General features: G+C 36.8%; 1 protein-coding gene across 1 annotated transcript in view; it reads left to right on the plus strand.

Annotated features, from left to right (window-relative positions):
* p3h2 (prolyl 3-hydroxylase 2) overlaps positions 1 to 16,862 on the plus strand; it is a 47,079-nt gene extending 30,217 nt beyond the window's left edge. The window contains exons 2-15 of the mRNA XM_052591129.1: positions 552 to 704; positions 820 to 1,009; positions 4,166 to 4,297; positions 5,020 to 5,147; positions 6,843 to 6,932; positions 9,346 to 9,386; positions 9,463 to 9,554; positions 10,019 to 10,146; positions 10,303 to 10,398; positions 10,927 to 11,077; positions 11,475 to 11,592; positions 11,759 to 11,834; positions 11,918 to 12,058; positions 15,726 to 16,862. Coding sequence (XP_052447089.1) covers positions 552 to 704; positions 820 to 1,009; positions 4,166 to 4,297; positions 5,020 to 5,147; positions 6,843 to 6,932; positions 9,346 to 9,386; positions 9,463 to 9,554; positions 10,019 to 10,146; positions 10,303 to 10,398; positions 10,927 to 11,077; positions 11,475 to 11,592; positions 11,759 to 11,834; positions 11,918 to 12,058; positions 15,726 to 15,818 — 1,629 coding nt within the window. The 3' untranslated portion in view covers positions 15,819 to 16,862. The remainder of the gene's footprint in view (positions 1 to 551; positions 705 to 819; positions 1,010 to 4,165; positions 4,298 to 5,019; positions 5,148 to 6,842; positions 6,933 to 9,345; positions 9,387 to 9,462; positions 9,555 to 10,018; positions 10,147 to 10,302; positions 10,399 to 10,926; positions 11,078 to 11,474; positions 11,593 to 11,758; positions 11,835 to 11,917; positions 12,059 to 15,725) is intronic.
* Positions 16,863 to 17,363: the final 501 nt, after the last annotated feature.

Raw genomic sequence — 17,363 nt, forward strand, 5'->3', positions numbered from 1 at the left:
ATAGCCTTCTGATGTGTTTTGTGATTTCTGGTGGTCTGTTTTTCTGCGAATCATCAACTTTGTTATAATTTTTGCAATGCACAAGTTATTTAGTATAAACATAAAACAGTTCTATTCATACAATATGTTGTTCCTAGTAAGAATTAAATAAACTAATGCCAAACCAAGATCTGCAGAACAGATTGAGGTCTGCAATTCATAAAGGCCGAAAAATAACAGCTGACAGCTTCTGTGAACTTGTTTAGACATTTTTTCCTCCTGTGATAAAGCAGAATTCATTGGAATTATGATTTAAAGAGTCTCTGGTTTATTTATTCAAAATTGTAATCCCTTTCAGAGGCCACAAGGAGCTTCCCTGCTGAAGAGACCAGTTCAGACCAAAATGAATTTCAGTGCGTGTTCAAATTGGCTATACTGTGTTTACAACATTATTTGACATACTTCCAATGTAATTTCTCAATATTTGGGCGGTAAAACTCAAAAATGTGTTAACAGTGGGCTTCCAAAGGTTATTTTTTAAATGGTTTTGTTCTGTTTCCCTTCAAAAAAAGCTCGGGCAACTGGACAAAGCTGCATCTGCTGCTCATACGTATTTCCAGGCCAACCCTGAGCATGTGGAGATGGGAGAGGACCTGGAGCAGTACAAAGCCCAGAAAGGTGTAAAAGAGGAAGACTTTATTGACCGGGAATCCCGCCCACACCAGGTGAGTGACAGCTGACCCCAATTACGGCAATGTTTAATGCTTCTTGAACCTTCACGGACATCCTACAAAGCCAGAACACCAAGTTCAGCATCATGAAGTGTGTCTTTATTTACAGAAAGCCTTCTTTGCTGGGGTCAAGCTCTATGACAAAGGCAACTACGAAGAGTCTGTGACGCTCTTTGAAGAGGCTCTGACTGAGTATTACCATGCAGATGTGGAGTGTCGGGCCCTCTGTGAAGGGCCACAGCACTTCGAGGAGCAGAAACATGTCTTGTACAAATACAACCTCTACGAGCTAATCTCAGGTACAGATGCTTTTTTACTCAGAGCTTTTCTGCTTCCTTCTAATCTGTTAAAGCTATCATCCGTGATCTTGAGAAGGGTCTGGGAAATTTTCCGTACTCATGTGGTTCTTTGGGACTTTCTATTGAGGATATTATGTTTCTGAGCTATTTGTGTTTCCAGAAATGGAGATCTTCCCGTTCTATGACCTCGATGTAGGTCATTTCTGAGTAGGCAAGAGATACAAATGTTTGACCTTAGTTTGAAATACTATCTGTTATTGTTGTGTCTTGACAGGCAGGTCATGATAGTTCACCAATGAACAGCTTCAAAGAGTGTGACATATGGCTGCCCTATAGCGTTTTGAACAAAGCGTACAATTTAAAAAGCTTCTTTGGATCAAAGCTGAATTCACTTTTATGTTTTATTATTTATCAATACAGAAGTTGCTCGTTTTAACATCAGCCTGTGAAGTTGCACAGGAAAAACTAGTTAGTGTCTGTTAATCATTCATAACATGAGTCATGTTTTGTCTGGATTGCATTCCTGCCTAAAACCAGACTACTGTTTGAAATTCAGCTGGCCACTTGCAGTCCAACTGACCTCAGTTTTAAATAAAGAAAACTATTTAATGCTAATATAAAGTGGCAGTATATTTAATATGTTTAGCTTTAATTTAATGTTTTGTTTTTCAGTGTTTATTATACACACCTTTGATCACATGTCAAATGAATTTAATTAGTGACAAGTATGTTACTTGGTGATCACAAACAGTCAACATTAATTTAATTTGTGCTCAGCTGGTCATTTTCTCAAAATAAACCCAAAGATGGTGATCATTTTGTATCATCCTCGCAGATTCTAGTGCCTTATTATTCAAAAGCACAAAACTTTGGGAAAATTAAGATATATTTTTAAAGAAATGTAAAAATAATTTCAGTAGGATGCAATAAATTGGTCAAAAGAGACGGTAAAGACGTATAATTGTACAAAATATTTATATTTTCAAATAAATGCCGTTTTTATTTCATTTTTGTAATAAATGTATCACGGTTTCCACAAAAAAATTAATCAGCACAACTATTTTCAAAACTGATAATAAGTTTGCTCAGAAACTCAGATCATAAAGAAAATTATAAAGGATCATGTGACAATGAAGACTGAAATTTCAGCTTTGATTACAGAAGTAAATTACACGTTGAAATATATTTAAATACTGTAGAAAACAGCTGTTTCAAATATTTATATTTATTTAACAATATAAATATTTTTATTGTACTTTTGATCAAATAAATACACTTCTTTCAAAAAACGTAAAAAAATAATAATAAAGTTGTTGATACAGATCTCACAATGCTGGCTAGTGATTTTTAGCTTCTTTCAGTTAAAGTTGTCACATTTCAGTAAAATAGTTGCATAATATGCAATAAATTAAGCTAATACATCTAACTGACATCTTTTAACCATGTGAAAGTCCATAAAAGTCAAACCAGGAGTTGTGATTCACTTACACTTGTCATAACATCCCCTTAACATTTGGCTTCCAAGACAATGCATGTCATTGAGCTGCCATAATGGTTCTTAATTATTGCTGATTGTATTTTACTGATTAAGGAAGGATGTGAAAGACTGTTGCATGATTGACGTCTGTTTATGGCCTAAATGTGAAGAATTGGCCGGTCATGAAAGGACTTGTTCTTCATGGGAGTCGTCAGTGTTTCTGACATTAGCTTCAGGGTTTATGTTATGTCTCAGACTTCAGCAAGAAATCTCTGGAAAATATTCAGAATGATGTCACTGACATGTTCTGTCCGTTGGGTGTGTTTGTGCACATTAAAGGATCTGAGAGCATATGTGTATGTATGTTTTGGTTAGAATGGAGACATTGTTTAGGGATTGTGGGATTGGACACTTTTTTGGTATGCAATTACATGAATCTATGCTACAATTATGAACTCATTTTCTGCTGTATGAACAAAAGGTTTTTAAGGCAGATGGGTTGGTCACCATCATAATTTTCATGGTTTCTATGTTTTCTTTGTTATATTTATAAAAGAAGACAAGAGCTAGTTATATGCCTTTGTGAATACATGAATAGACTAACACAGAACAATTTAATCAAATAGTGTCTCCATCCCATAATACGCTTCTTAAGCTCTCTATTGAAAGCAGATCTTTCTCATCTTTTTAATTTGTGAATATACTTGCACTTTCATCTGAGATCAATCTGCCTACAACCCATCCACCACATCATGAAACCCTTTTAAGTGAGTCTTCTCAGCTCTCTAATTTAATCTTCAACCTTGTCCGCATGAAATACACCAGGCACCTCTGATTGAACATCTTTGATTTGATCCCAGTTAGATGATCTCACTACATGTGCTTTGCGACATGTGGTGTTCTTTATTCCTCATATTTTCTTTAGAATATTAAATGGACTTCACAGTAAGAGAAAATCATTTTCTTAAGAATTGTTAACTGAAAGGTTCTGTGAGGAAACAAAAAAGGTTCTTCTATAGGCCTTTTCACACTGCATAGATCTAAGATCTCTGTTCTGAGAACTATAGCCTGCATGCATTTACGCAACAGCAGTATGAACTCTTAAGCGACCAACAGCGATATCTTTATCGGCAGCATTTACAAATATCAACAGCTAGCTTTAGACCCTACTCTGAAATAGAAGCTTATTTAGTTCCCCCAAATAGGGTTTCTTGAACTAAAACGTTTCTTAGTTCCTGCGGTGCAAACGTGCCAAAAAGTGGGTACGTCCAAAAATAGCTCTAGGAACTATGAAAAGGTTCCTCTAGTCTGAAAACCCCTAAGAAAAGAACATTTTTAAGAATGTATATCCATGGAATCTTTCCATTAAACAAAAGATTCTATAGTGGAAGACGTTTCTTCAGAGTATTCAATGGTTCTTCAGAATAAGAAAAGATACAGTAGTTATCTCGAGAGCTATTCACTGAAAGGTTCTTCGAGGAACCAAAATGGTTCTTCTTTAGCATCACTGCAAAACACCTATTGAACCTTTGTTTTTATGAATGTAATGGCATGTAGTTAAAATTCAAACATCTTTTTCTTGCAACTGGTTCAAGATGGAGAATTCGAACTGACTATTGGCCCAAGCTAATTTGAACTTGAGACCCCTAATCTAAATCATGTTGAACTTTGTCTTCCAGATCATTACACACAGGTTCTTCACTGTCAGCACGAGTGTGTCCGAGACTTGGCTACGCGCCCCGGTCGCCTGTCGCCTGTGGAAAACTACCTGCCACTGCATTACGACTACCTACAATTTGCCTATTTCCAAGGTAGACCTCTATACATGTCAATACTAGAATGAGTGTTCTCTCCTTCACAGCCTTGCAGTACTTCTCAAGTCTTTGGATTTGATTTTGTATCTAACCCCATTTCTCTTCTTGGATCTTGGACTCTTCTTGGATAGAAGATATTGGCAACAGCCAACTGACTTACATCAGACAAAATGTAGAATTAGTCAGTATTGGAAAGAAAATGTCAGCAGTAATTATAATCAGATTAAAAGCACCTTGAAAATAATTTTGAAATGACAAAACCATTAATCATGAAACTACTTGCTCTAAAGAAAAGGGAGAGTCTGATAAATATTTAGGACTTGATTGATTTCTTCTTGGAAAATGTCAAAGAAGATCTTTTCCTTCCACCTCCAGAAAAAGAGCTCTGAGATTAAACATTTTGATATTACTGCTTATTGTTCATAAAATGGCAAGTCTTTCAGGTGTGTGCGAGTGCCGTCTTTGTAGCAAATCTCAGAGCCGCGTGTTTCCACTCGCTCACCCCTGTGGCGTTTGTTCCATTGTGGTCACTGGCCTGGAATGCAAATGTTTCCGAGCATGCGTGTCTCCAAAAGGAAATAAACGTGACTGTGGGAAAAGATGACTCCAAAAAATCAGACAGCCTCACAGGATGAATAATCTCCCAAGATGAGCCAAGAAACGGAACCCTGGTGGCTACATCAACACTGAATAGCTGTTTCTTTTCTCTGTGTGTTCAGCTGGGTGGAATGAAGAGGCGTTGGAGTGTGCGTTGACCTACCTGTTGTTCCACGAAGGTGAAGAGTTCATGACTGAGAATATGGAGTATTACAGGGAAGTGCTGGGACATGATGGCCAGCCTCGTAAGGTGAGACATGGTAGTGCAAGATGCAGAAAACTTAAAACAGGAAATGAAGTCATAGAGAGGAGCCCTGCAGATCCTCATGACTGTGTAAAGGTTAATAGGCAAGCAAAGGTTTGTTCAGGTTGTAAAATGTCATGTGGTGCCTAAAAGTATATTAATGAATGAGTAGTTCACGTTTGTGTTTAGCTACTTGAAATAAAACAGAATAATTTTTAATTGAAAAAAAGTAAAAAAACAAAAAAAAACTGTAAAAATGCTTTTGAAAATAATTACTTATATATATATATATATATATATATATATATATATATATATATATATATATATATATATATGGAGGCTTGTTTCTTCCACTGAATAACAAATATTTTTTTTATTTTAAGAACTTTCAATAATCTGCTTTACTCAGATGTACATCACATGCAAGAAAGAAAAAAAACTTTGTAACTTTCTTTACATCACCACTTAATTCTTTAAAATGGTTTAATGTTTTTCAAAACTGTATGAATACAAAGAGTTCTAAGAACATGGTAAATTTTTATAAATCATTTTTCCTTTTCTTTATCTCTGACATTCTTATTTCTTTTTACCAGATGCCATTTGACAGTCATGATAGCCACTGACAAAATGTTTATAGAGACATTTATTGTTCTCAAGGTCTCAATGTATTGTTCTCAATCTTAAGGTCTCCTGAGATAGACCTAATTCAAAAATGTTCTCTTTAGTTGATGCTTGTCTTTAAATTAACTTACCATACACTAGCAACAGTCCCCATTGAGCAAGTTAAAGTTCATAATGTTGATAGTTCTTGGGTCACCACCTGCAACGTTTTGACAGATCCAGATCTTCCCGGTCCAGATTCAATACGAAATCCCTATAGTAAGACTTGTTCCCCAAGTGCAGAATTTGGCAGGATTCCAGCAAGCATAAACACACTGGAATAATCATGTGTTTAGTGTGTTTGGTTTTCGAGATGTACAGTAGTGACTGCACGCACTCTTGAACCATCCCAAAGAGTCTCTTGCTGGAAAGCCTGGAAGCTATTAGCACTGTAAAAGCCACATGACATCAGAGCCAGGGGGCTTGAATACGTCTTTCACTGCAATATCCTTCAGTTCTTAGCTCACAACAACCAAATACATTCTTTTCCACCCCATTGCAGACTGTTTCCATCTATCTGGCTTACCGCCACATCTGATTGCCCACATTTCTAGTTCCTTTGGGACCTTGTTAGCCCACCACTGAGATACTGTGCTGACAGCATAATTTTCTGAACAGGGAGCTGAGTAAAACAGTTTCACAGAAACACCTTAAAGCTCCCAGAAACAATTTGCGAGCTGTTTGCAATCGAAGAACACGAAGCCGCACATGCTACCAATGTAACTTTTCCCCCAAAAGGGCACCAAGGCTGCCATTTTACGTTGTCTCAACCACACTTAGCAGCAGACTTTGCTCCATTTATAGTAATTTGCTTTAAATGAGTGCCAGAGACCACTAATAAAAAGTCCTGGAAGAAGCGAAGAGAAATCGCAAAGGTTGTGGACAAGCTTAATTTTAGACTGAGACTACATCATTCATCTCTAAGGTCACTTTTTATTTTTTTGGGTCATAGACAAGATGCTTTAGGAGGCCATAATCTATAACCTATGGCATGTAGGAAATATATTCAGTCTCACTATGTTTTTTTTTATGCCTCAGGAAGCTGAACAGTATCTAAGGCGGCACAAACAGGAGTTAGATCTGCTCCTCATTGGCAGCAGTAATCTTGGAGTGCCCTATATTGAAGGGGTAAGTTCACAAAATCTCAAGTCTGTCATTTCTTTCTTTCTATGCCTTTTTAAGAAGGTCTTTGATCTACTTGATCATTACCTATTATTATAAAAGATGTATACGGTTGTTCTTTTTTCTCTATTATTTATTGTTGTTTAATTCTTATTTACATAACAAAACAATATGTGGTTATCCAAGGGAAACAATCTGGAGGGCATATCCCTAACAAAGACTAAACTCACTGATTAACCACCACAATAGGATGCATTGTTGTAGAAACGGATTAGCTAGTCACGACAGTTTCCTGAACACTGTCACATCTCCGTTGTTTAAACCACTTTAGTTCAACAATACAGGGCCAATGTTAATGACTTCACACACGTTGTAGCGTTATACCTCCTCTGTTATTTAACTGATTAGAGATGCTGCTGCTTTATTGTACATGGCACCTGATGACTAATTTACTTTTTTGTTCTATAATTTCTCTTTATCTGATGTTTGATTCATTGCGGCTTTCCTTCTTACGTCATACTATGGGGTTCCCTTAGTCATTTATGCACATGCAAGCTCTTCAATAATAGTGCTTATCGAGGACGTGCAAAAATACATAGATTAAAATCAATCGAATGAAAGATGGAATGTACTGCATGTTAGCTTGCTTGCTTACTGTGCCCAAGAGCAGAATTTATTTAAGCCCAAACTTACTAACAAGAAACTATGCTTAACCAGAGGGCGAGAGATTTAGTTCCAACCACATAAGATTGCAACGCTGTTTGTGAATGTTTGTTTGAACTATGGTTTCGGGAAACACTGAATCGTTGAACCATGTTTGTAACGACAGAACTTGCGAGTATAGTTGGCTAATGATGCTTTTGGGAAACACACCTCTGATTTATTCAAGAAAGAGGTGTACCACAGGGCTCAATGCTGGGTCCTCTTCTTTTCCCCTCCTTTTCCATTTTTATTAATGATCTTTCCATAATTTTTTTGCACTCTTCTGTTCACCTTTATGCTGACAATACTATCAGTATTTCAAATCCCCACTTAACTCAAGCTCAAAATATACTCCAATCAGATTTTAATGCTTTGCAAGAATGGCTGCATTCTATTAATTTTCAACTTAATAAAGTAAATCTCATACCATGATATTTGGTACAAAGCATTCGTTTAAACTAAAACCTAATAATCTAACAATAATGTTTAATGATGGCACATATTTGCATCAAATTAAATACCTGGGCTTATGACTGGATCCTAAACTTTCTTTTAACCTCATATTGAATATATAATAATAATAATAATAATTCCTTGCATTTATATAGCACTTTTCTAGACACTCAAACCGCTTACATAGTCGGGTGGTATCTCCTCATCCACCACCAGTGTGCAGCATCCACCTGGATGATGCGACGGCAGCCATAGTGCGCCAGAACGCCCACCACACACCAGCTTACTGGTGGAGAAGAGACATGATGAAGTGATGAAGCTAATCAGCAGATATGGGGATTGTTAGGAGGCCATGATGGTCGGAGGCCAATGGGCGAATTGAGCCAGGATGCTGAGGTCACACCTCTACTCTTTTCGAAAGACATCCTGGGGTTTTTAATGACCACAGAGAGTCAGGACCTCGGTTTAACGTCTCATCCGAAGGACGGAATACTGAATATACTGAATATTAATTTTGTAACCAGTGTATTGTATTAGTCTTAACATTGTTTTACTTTTAACATTTGATAAAAAAACAACAACAATTTAAGTTAATATTTTTGGTTAGCAGAAAATATTTTGCCTCTTACTATAGCCTATAATAAATTGTGTAGATTTGTCATTGGATGTTCATTTGCTACACACCATTGTATTATGTATAATTAACACTGGTTTGCAATAATACATTTTAATTATCCTAAGTTTTACATCAGTATTTGATATTATATACATTTTTCACATTAATTAAAACATTCAGCACTAATTTTCTTACTCCTTTAGATAAGAACATTAAAAAAAAAAAAACTTTTAGTTATAAGGCTTCTGCAGATTGTAATAATCTACCTTTAAATGTACGATCTTTTACATTCATATCTTTAAAAGTGGATTGTTTTCTTTTTAAACGTCTTGCAAATGTATAGATGATATTTCTATGTTTATATTAATTTAGGGTTTGCTTTGCAAATGTACGTGGAATCAGATATCATAAAATGGTTCAAATGTACCATGTAGACATTGGGAATGAGTCATAACATGAATTTAGAAATGGTTCAGTCTTGCAACAGCTGTGACAGGGAACAGGTGCTCCTGTAAGATTTGACATTACACAACCAGCCTACATCGCCCACTTGTGGTGGGATCATCAAACAAGCCCAAATATCATAAAGGCATATCTCTTCATAACTGTAGTTTTTAATGTACGCTTCTAATTGTTGTTTCTCCTCAGCACTACTGGAGTAGTTCAGGCAGTAGAGAAGATGCTAACAGGTAGGCATTTTCATTAATATAATAAAGCTTAATAATAATAATGTTAGGAGCTTATGTGTTGAATGTGTCTCTTTAGGATTCCTTCTGGTACTGATGGCTGGATGGACTATGTGCCAATATCAGCAAAGAGAAATATCACAATGCCTGTGTTACATGAGCTGCGAGAAGGTGATATACTATTTCTGACTTATAAATATTGTAATAGACAATATACAAAACTTGAACAAAATGCAAGAGGGACCAAAATAGGTGAACAGTTACATTTGTACTCCACCCAGATATGAAAATAATTTCTATATCATGCAACATCATAGAGAAGCTACAAAAAATGGCAGAAATGTTAGACTTAAGGATGTAAAGTGTGGAAAATTTCCCGTAAATTTCCGAAATCTTTCCAAAAATCCCTGGGATATTCCAAAAAATCCTGTAACGTTTCCAAAAACTGTAGCATATTTTCTACATTCATTGGAAAATGTCCACCTTTTTGCGATCCTAGTTATACTGAATACTGAAGAAGAAAAAAAAAAAAAAAAAACTGGTTCAGAACATTCGTTATATTTCCATTCATGTTTAATGTTTAACATTTGTATTGGTTATTAAATGTAATTTTGCGGTTGTGTACGTGTGTATAGGAGGTCCACTGCTGTATGAGAATGTACGACTTGTTCAAAACTCTGTCACCTTGAACGGAAGTCAGAGGGTGCTTTTTGATGAAGTCATCAGTGAGGACGAGTGCTCTGAGCTCAAACAGCTGGCACAGGTGAGAGTCTAACTTCTGTTACGTCATTCTCAGAGTGTACAACAAATCAGTTCATGTTATATAGAATTGTATTTCACTTCCTGCCAGATGTTCTATAACTTTACAGTTAAGTACTTTGACTGTTCGGGGTGTTAATTAATATGAATATTTCCTTAGATTGTCACTGCAGCTGGCGACGGCTACAAGGGGAAAATGTCTCCTCACACACCAAATGAGAAATTCGAAGGGGCGACAGTATTGAAAACGCTGAAGGTAAAACCTATGTTTTTAACACTGGCTGACACAAAACACAAATAGAGTGACACATCAATCCAATGTAAAAAAAAAAAAAAAGTGTTAGCATTTTGCTAAGCTAACAGCATGAAAAATGTGTTGGACACACAAACATTGGGTAAAACCGTCCATTTTTTTAAATAGTTCTTATCAGTATTGTTATTTGGAATTTAAATGTACTTAAAATTACAATTTCAATTTATTAATATTATTTTTTAAAGATTTATGTACTTTTTGAATGGACAAAGTCGTAATATTTAAACAGTAATGAATATTATAAAGTCAATGATTAATTATGTGTCGATGCTGATAGCCTTGTGTGCATTGCGTCGACATAAAACGTTGTTGTGCTGCAGGCGTCCCAAGTTTGATTCCCAGCTTGAGGACCTTTTCCTGTCCCGCCCCCTCTCTCTCCCGCTTCCTGTCTCCTCTACACTGTCCTATCACAATAAAAGCAAAAACTGCAAAAATAAATCTAAATTAATTATTCATTATTTATCTTTGCAGTATGGCTACGAGGGACGAGTTCCTTTGAAAAGTGCCCGCCTCTTTTATGATGTCAGTGAGAAGGCCAGGCGGATCATTGAGTCATACTTCATGCTAAACTCTACTCTGCATTTCTCATACACACATTTAGTGTGTAGGACCGCCATATCTGGTACGTCACCTCAGCTCTCAGTTTCTACCTCAGATTAAACCACATTTGGATTACTTAAGTCACCGTATCCTACACATAATGCTGCGTCATGAGCTATATATACCTATATATCTATACACTTGCTCTAGTAGTCGACATTGTGGATCAAAACCTTTCATCAAAGTTGTCCTAAAACCAAAACAATACGCATGCTTGTCTTTGAACTTTTCTGATCCACTTCAAATTTGTTAAATATTTGTCACATTTCTACATATAATATATTGTTAAACCAATATATATATATATATATATATATATATATATATATATATATATATATATATATATACACATATACATATATATATATAGGTCTTCTTTTTTTAAAATATTGATTTATTTACATTTTATTGATCAGGTCAGCAGGACCACAGAAACGACCTCAGTCACCCAATACACGCTGACAACTGTCTTCTGGACCCAGAAGCGAATGAGTGCTGGAAAGAGCCCCCCGCTTACACTTACCGAGACTACAGGTAAAAAATAAGTGTTTTAACCGCTTTAAAACCCTCTTCAGTAGTCAAAACAGCTGTACTTTAAACTAAATGTGAGCCTGGTTAGGAATCGTTATTCACTAATAAAGTTTTAAACAAAGTAGTTTGTATTAATTATATTCCGTCTCTCTTTTTTACGGTCATTCAGTGCCCTGCTGTATCTGAACGGGGATTTTGATGGTGGAGAATTCATCTTTACAGAAATGGATGCCAAGACTGTCACCGTGAGGAAAAATTACTGTGCGTTTAGCTCATCTGTCATCTCGGGTGGAGTTTGGCATTTAAGCGCTCTGTTTTCCCGTCGCAGGCCTCAGTGAAGCCCAGGTGCGGGCGGATGGTGGGGTTCTCGTCCGGCGGTGAGAATCCACACGGTGTGCGAGCGGTCACTAGGGGGCAGCGCTGTGCTGTGGCGCTCTGGTTCACTTTAGACCCCCTCTACAGGGAACTGGTGAGAAATCGTGCATGTCTGTCATAAAGAGCACATTCAGTCTTTGTTTAGCTTTTAGTAATGCCAGTGACATTTACACGGCGCCATGTATGTATTTATGTCACTAAATTCTGTCTAGTTGGAAAATGTAATTTTAGAGGAAGTGGAATTTTCCAATGTTCATTAAGCACAAGTCCTGAGCCGCATATGGCCTGCTGTTCAGAAGTGTTATACCCACCAGTGAAGTGTCAAGCCGCCAAACCACTTCCTGTTCTCACAGTACACTGAAATGATGCCCATCTTGCTTATATTTACTTAGCGCACATTTCTAAGGCCTTTGACCTGGAGTATTTCTACACGCATCTCAGTGAACCTTGACCACTTTAAATGAATGCCAGTGCTGTACCTGGTTTGACTTGTACACTGTTATAGGGGTCATATCATATCGTATATAATATATATATATATATATATTTTTTTTTTTGTGAAATAAACAGGGCATTATATAAAACCTCTATAAGAGCACAAAAACATTTATATACACTGAAGAAAATTGGCTTGTAAAATACAGTTCAAACTTCAGATATCTAATACTTCTTATACCTTCAGGCTGATACAAGACCTGATCACCCTGTCGGGGGTTTATTCTGAGAGAATGACCAGCTGGGTGTACATTATCCCTTACGTAAGGGATTTCTGAAAGCTCTGTGATCCTCCCATTGTAATAACCACAATTAGGGTCCAGAAGCGTAGTAAGGACATCTGTAAAATAATCTATGTGACACTGGGGATTCAACCATAATTTTACGAAGCTACAGCGCAAAGAAAATAAAAACAATGACTTTATTCAACAATTTGTCTCCACTGCATCACTCTAGCGCCGTGGCAAACCCTTTAATTGTAATCTTAAATACTATATTAATGTAATGAAATCTTATATAGTTAAAGGGATAGTTCACCCAAAAAGCAAAATTATGTCATTAATAACTTACCCTCATGTCGTTCCAAAACCATTAGTCCTCCGTTTATCTTGGGAACACAGTTTAAGATATTTTATATTTAGTCCGAGAGCTCTCAGTCCCTCCATTGAAGCTGTGTGTATGGTACACTGTCCATGTCCAGAAAGGTAATAAAAACATCTTCAAAGTAGTCCATGTGACATCAGAGGGTCAGTTAGAATTTGTTGAAGCATCAAAAATACATTTTGGTCCAAAAATAGCAAAAACTACGACTTTATTCAACATCGCTTCTCTTTCGTGTCTGTTGTGAGAGAGAGTTCAAAACAAAGCAGTCTGGATATCCGGTTCGCGAACAAATCATTCGATGTAACCAGATCTTTTTGAACCAGTTCATCAAATCGAACTGAATCGTTTGAAACGGTTCGCGTCTCCAATACGCTTTAAATCCACAAATGACTTAAGCTCAATCAAACCAATATCCCGCAGTAATTCATTTACTCAAACAGTACACTGAATGAACTGCTGTGAAGAGAGAGATGTGAAGATGAACAGATAATGAACAATAGACTGACTAATTTTTACCCCCGCTGTACTAAAACCATACCGAACTGTGACATCAAAACTGAGGTATGTAGTGAACTGTGATGTTTGTGTAACGTTACACCCCTAGTACACCCCAGGATGGTTTGGTAGTGTTGCCTGTCTAGCACCAGTAGTGGGCCTAGAGCGTGCAACAATATTGCAGCCAAAACCAACCATGTGGAAGTGAATGTGGGCTCATCAGAGAACAGTAGGTTTCACATTATCCATTAGCCCAAGATTTGCTCTGGGATCACTGAAACAGACTTTTGCCATGGGCACAGGTGACCACATGTTTGGCTACAGCAGCCTGACTATGAATGTTGACTCTGTGGAGCTCCTGACGAATCGAGGTACACATTAAATTCAGCAGTGAGTTGGGGAGTGGTTTTGTTTTTTGGATACAATCTAGGTCACATCCCTTTCAGACTGCTTCCTCTTACATCGACAGATACTCCTGTTAGATGTGGTTTATCCTTTGTGGTAGTATGCCAACATTACAATGGAAACTGTGGCTCTCGATACACCACAGAAACATGCTGTCCTGGTTACAGATGCGCCAACAAAACACACACCAACTATTTGTCCTTTTTTGAATATGACATGTCTCCCATTATGTTGTGTGGGTTGAATATATAATGCACAGCTGTGCTATTGCTATGAGTGAGTGAGTGAATAAGTGAGTGAAGTGACATTCAGCCAAGTATGGTGACCCATACTCAGAATTTGTGCTCTGCATTTAATCCATCCGAAGTGCACACACACAGAGCAGTGAACACACACACACACACACACTGTGAACACACACCCGGAGCAGTGGGCAGCCATTTATACAGAGGGGCAGTTGGGGGTTCGATGCCTTGCTCAAGGGCACCTAGGTCATGCTATTGAAGGTGGAGAGAGAACTGTACATGCAATCTCCCTACCCTCAATTCCTGCCGGCCCGGGACTCGAACTCACAACCGATTGCAAGTCCGACTCTCTAACCATTAGGCCACAACTTCTCCAAATGGTAATGGAACCTTTGCATTCTGGTTTCACAGATGGAATGTGAAAACACTGAAGTATATAGGTATATAGGTGCAAATATAGGCACAGAATATCCAACCTCCAAGACTTTATGGTGTTTTTTTCCCCTTCCAGCTACATCTCATGTTTTTAAATGAAGAAAGTGCACTTTAGGGCCTTTTTCACGGCTTTAGTTCCAGATCTAAATGTACAGTACTAAAGTATTGGGATGATCTTTCACGACCTATTTCCCAGTACCATTTAAAGGGTTTCATTCACATCGACAGTGTGTACTAGCATATAAAGTAAGCTGGTCGACAGCGATGCCATTTTGCGCTGCATTCAACAACATTAACAAAGAAGAATAACATTAACACTGTGATTGGAGCTGTGTTTTGGTTGTGTCTCGCTGAATTCACAATAACGGACATGGAATGTTGATGTATACGTTAAGCGTTTGAAAGAACAGAAAGGAGGATTAAGATTCTACATTGATATCTGGAAGTCACAGTGCTACACTTGGTTGGAGTGCAAGCACTTCAGCGTCCGTATATTTAACGCTGTTCACCATACTTGCGAAATAAGTTGACACAATGTTTACAGTATGTTTACACAGAGTTTGTTTTCATAAGTTTCTGGCCAATCAATGTATACTTGCGTCACTGGTAGTTCTGGTTGTGCTGGTTACACCCTGCAACGTACGATACGTACATTATGCACTTTTTATTTTTTAAGATTGTCATGTTATATTATTGCTTTTAAGAAACGTGTTTTACTAATATTTCGCGCAATGCACCCTCTTGTGGCCTCAGGAAAGAAGCCCGAATTCGAATATAATTTGAATACTGATAATACGCAAGTACAAAATTCTAGTTAGCTTTTCAGCCATTTTGACAGCCCTACTAGGTGCCATCCAAAATGTAATGTATAAACGCAAACACTCGTTACAAATGTCGTGGAGTAAAGAGTATAGATACTCATTCAAAAAGTAAAAGTTGTTAATATCTTTAATACTCATTAAAATTTTAGTTTCCAAGAAGATACTAAAGTACAGTAATTAATTGCATTTACTCAAATACTTTACACTTCTGGTGATGTGATAAAATATGATGAAATATAATGTGTGTTAAATCTAATTGCAGGAGAGGCTTCAAGCTGATGAGGTGATTCAAGCCCTTGATAGTCAGCACACGTGGGACCACGGCCTGCAAATAAACCCAAAAGACGAGTTATAGTCCATCAACCAATGGGAGACAAAGCACAGGGTTCACGTCATTACTTATTTATTGAATGATCAGAATGATTTTATTTTTTTACTGTGTCATATTTAGTTACTGTTTGTGAGAATTTTATTATTGTTGTTGTTGTTATTATAAGGCCTATGTGTGCATATCAAATCCCAGTTCAAAGTTATTTGGTTTCATACCTTTAAAGTCAACATGAAATCAAAATCCACTCAAAATTATTCCATGATCAGTGAGTTTTCACGATCACTTTTCTGTTGAAATCTCCTGTTTACATCAAATTACGGAAGTAAAATGGGTTCTTAATCTTTTAATGTTGACTTTAAAAGAAACCGGGAACATCATTTCAATTTCTATCAAGGAAAGTATGGTTTGACTTTGGCTTTATTGAATCAAATGCCATTCGTATCACCAAAGAGTGAATTGACACTGTACGACAACATATATACATAGCTTTTTTAGATGTATTTTATATTCAAGTTAACTTAACTAGACATAATCCGAGTTACCTAATGAAACAGACTATGAAAAATGAGTATTTGCACAGTTATATACTTACTGTATATTCTTCTGTGAAATTAAGATACCGTAGCTATCAGTTGTTTTAATGGTGAACTAGCTTCCTTCACATTGTGACACCACTGTGCTTTCAGATGAGTTAATTTATACTGTTTACAAATGAACTGACTCAAGCTATGCTCTAGTTTGATCGTAGACGGCTATAATAGCAAGCGTCAGCATTTGATGTTAGGAACCTTTTTAATAAAAGATGCTATTTGTTCCTGTTTCAAGGAATTTGAACTTAAATCTGGCATATTAATTGTCCTTTCCTTTCAAATTCATTGTCTCCTGTAACATCTCTCTCTGTATTTGAAATGTGCTTTACACACTTGCCTCAGCTCTTGTCGGATTTAAACAAGGATGATGGCCACTTTTTCTCACTGATATTTAATTACATGAGTATTTAACTCTGCTTTTACTGTATGCAATGCACAATGTTTGCAATATGTATTTTAAATTAAAGACTCAATTATACTTCTGTTTCCTTTACTTGCATTGATTTTTATATACATTATGCAGTACAAACACAAGCAAAATATTTGACACGTAGGAAAAAAAAATGCCAGCATTTTCTGTTTCAATCTGAGGTTCAATTTAGTGGCTTTGGCTTGCCCTTAAGTTCCATCAGGCTTTTTCAGATACTTTAAAAAATGTAAAAATATCCAGAGTTCCCTCACCCTCAGGCTATTCAACATGTAGATGAGTTTGTTTCTTCATCAGAGCAGATTTGGAGTAATTATCATTTCATCGCTTGCTCACCAATGGGTCCTCTGCGGTGAATGGGTGCCGTGAGAATGAGAGTGCAAAAGAGCTGATAAAAAAATATTACTAATTCGCAAGTACTCCAGTACATCAGATAAAGTCTTGTGAAGTGAAAAAAACTCGTTTTTTATAAAAACAAGCCAATTAAGACATTTTAACATTAATTGTCACTTCTGGCCAAAATAATTGATGAACTGGAGTTATGGTGATTAC

This window comes from Carassius gibelio, chromosome B22 (genome assembly GCF_023724105.1).
Source record: "Carassius gibelio isolate Cgi1373 ecotype wild population from Czech Republic chromosome B22, carGib1.2-hapl.c, whole genome shotgun sequence".
NCBI classification, from domain to species: Eukaryota; Metazoa; Chordata; class Actinopteri; order Cypriniformes; family Cyprinidae; genus Carassius; species Carassius gibelio.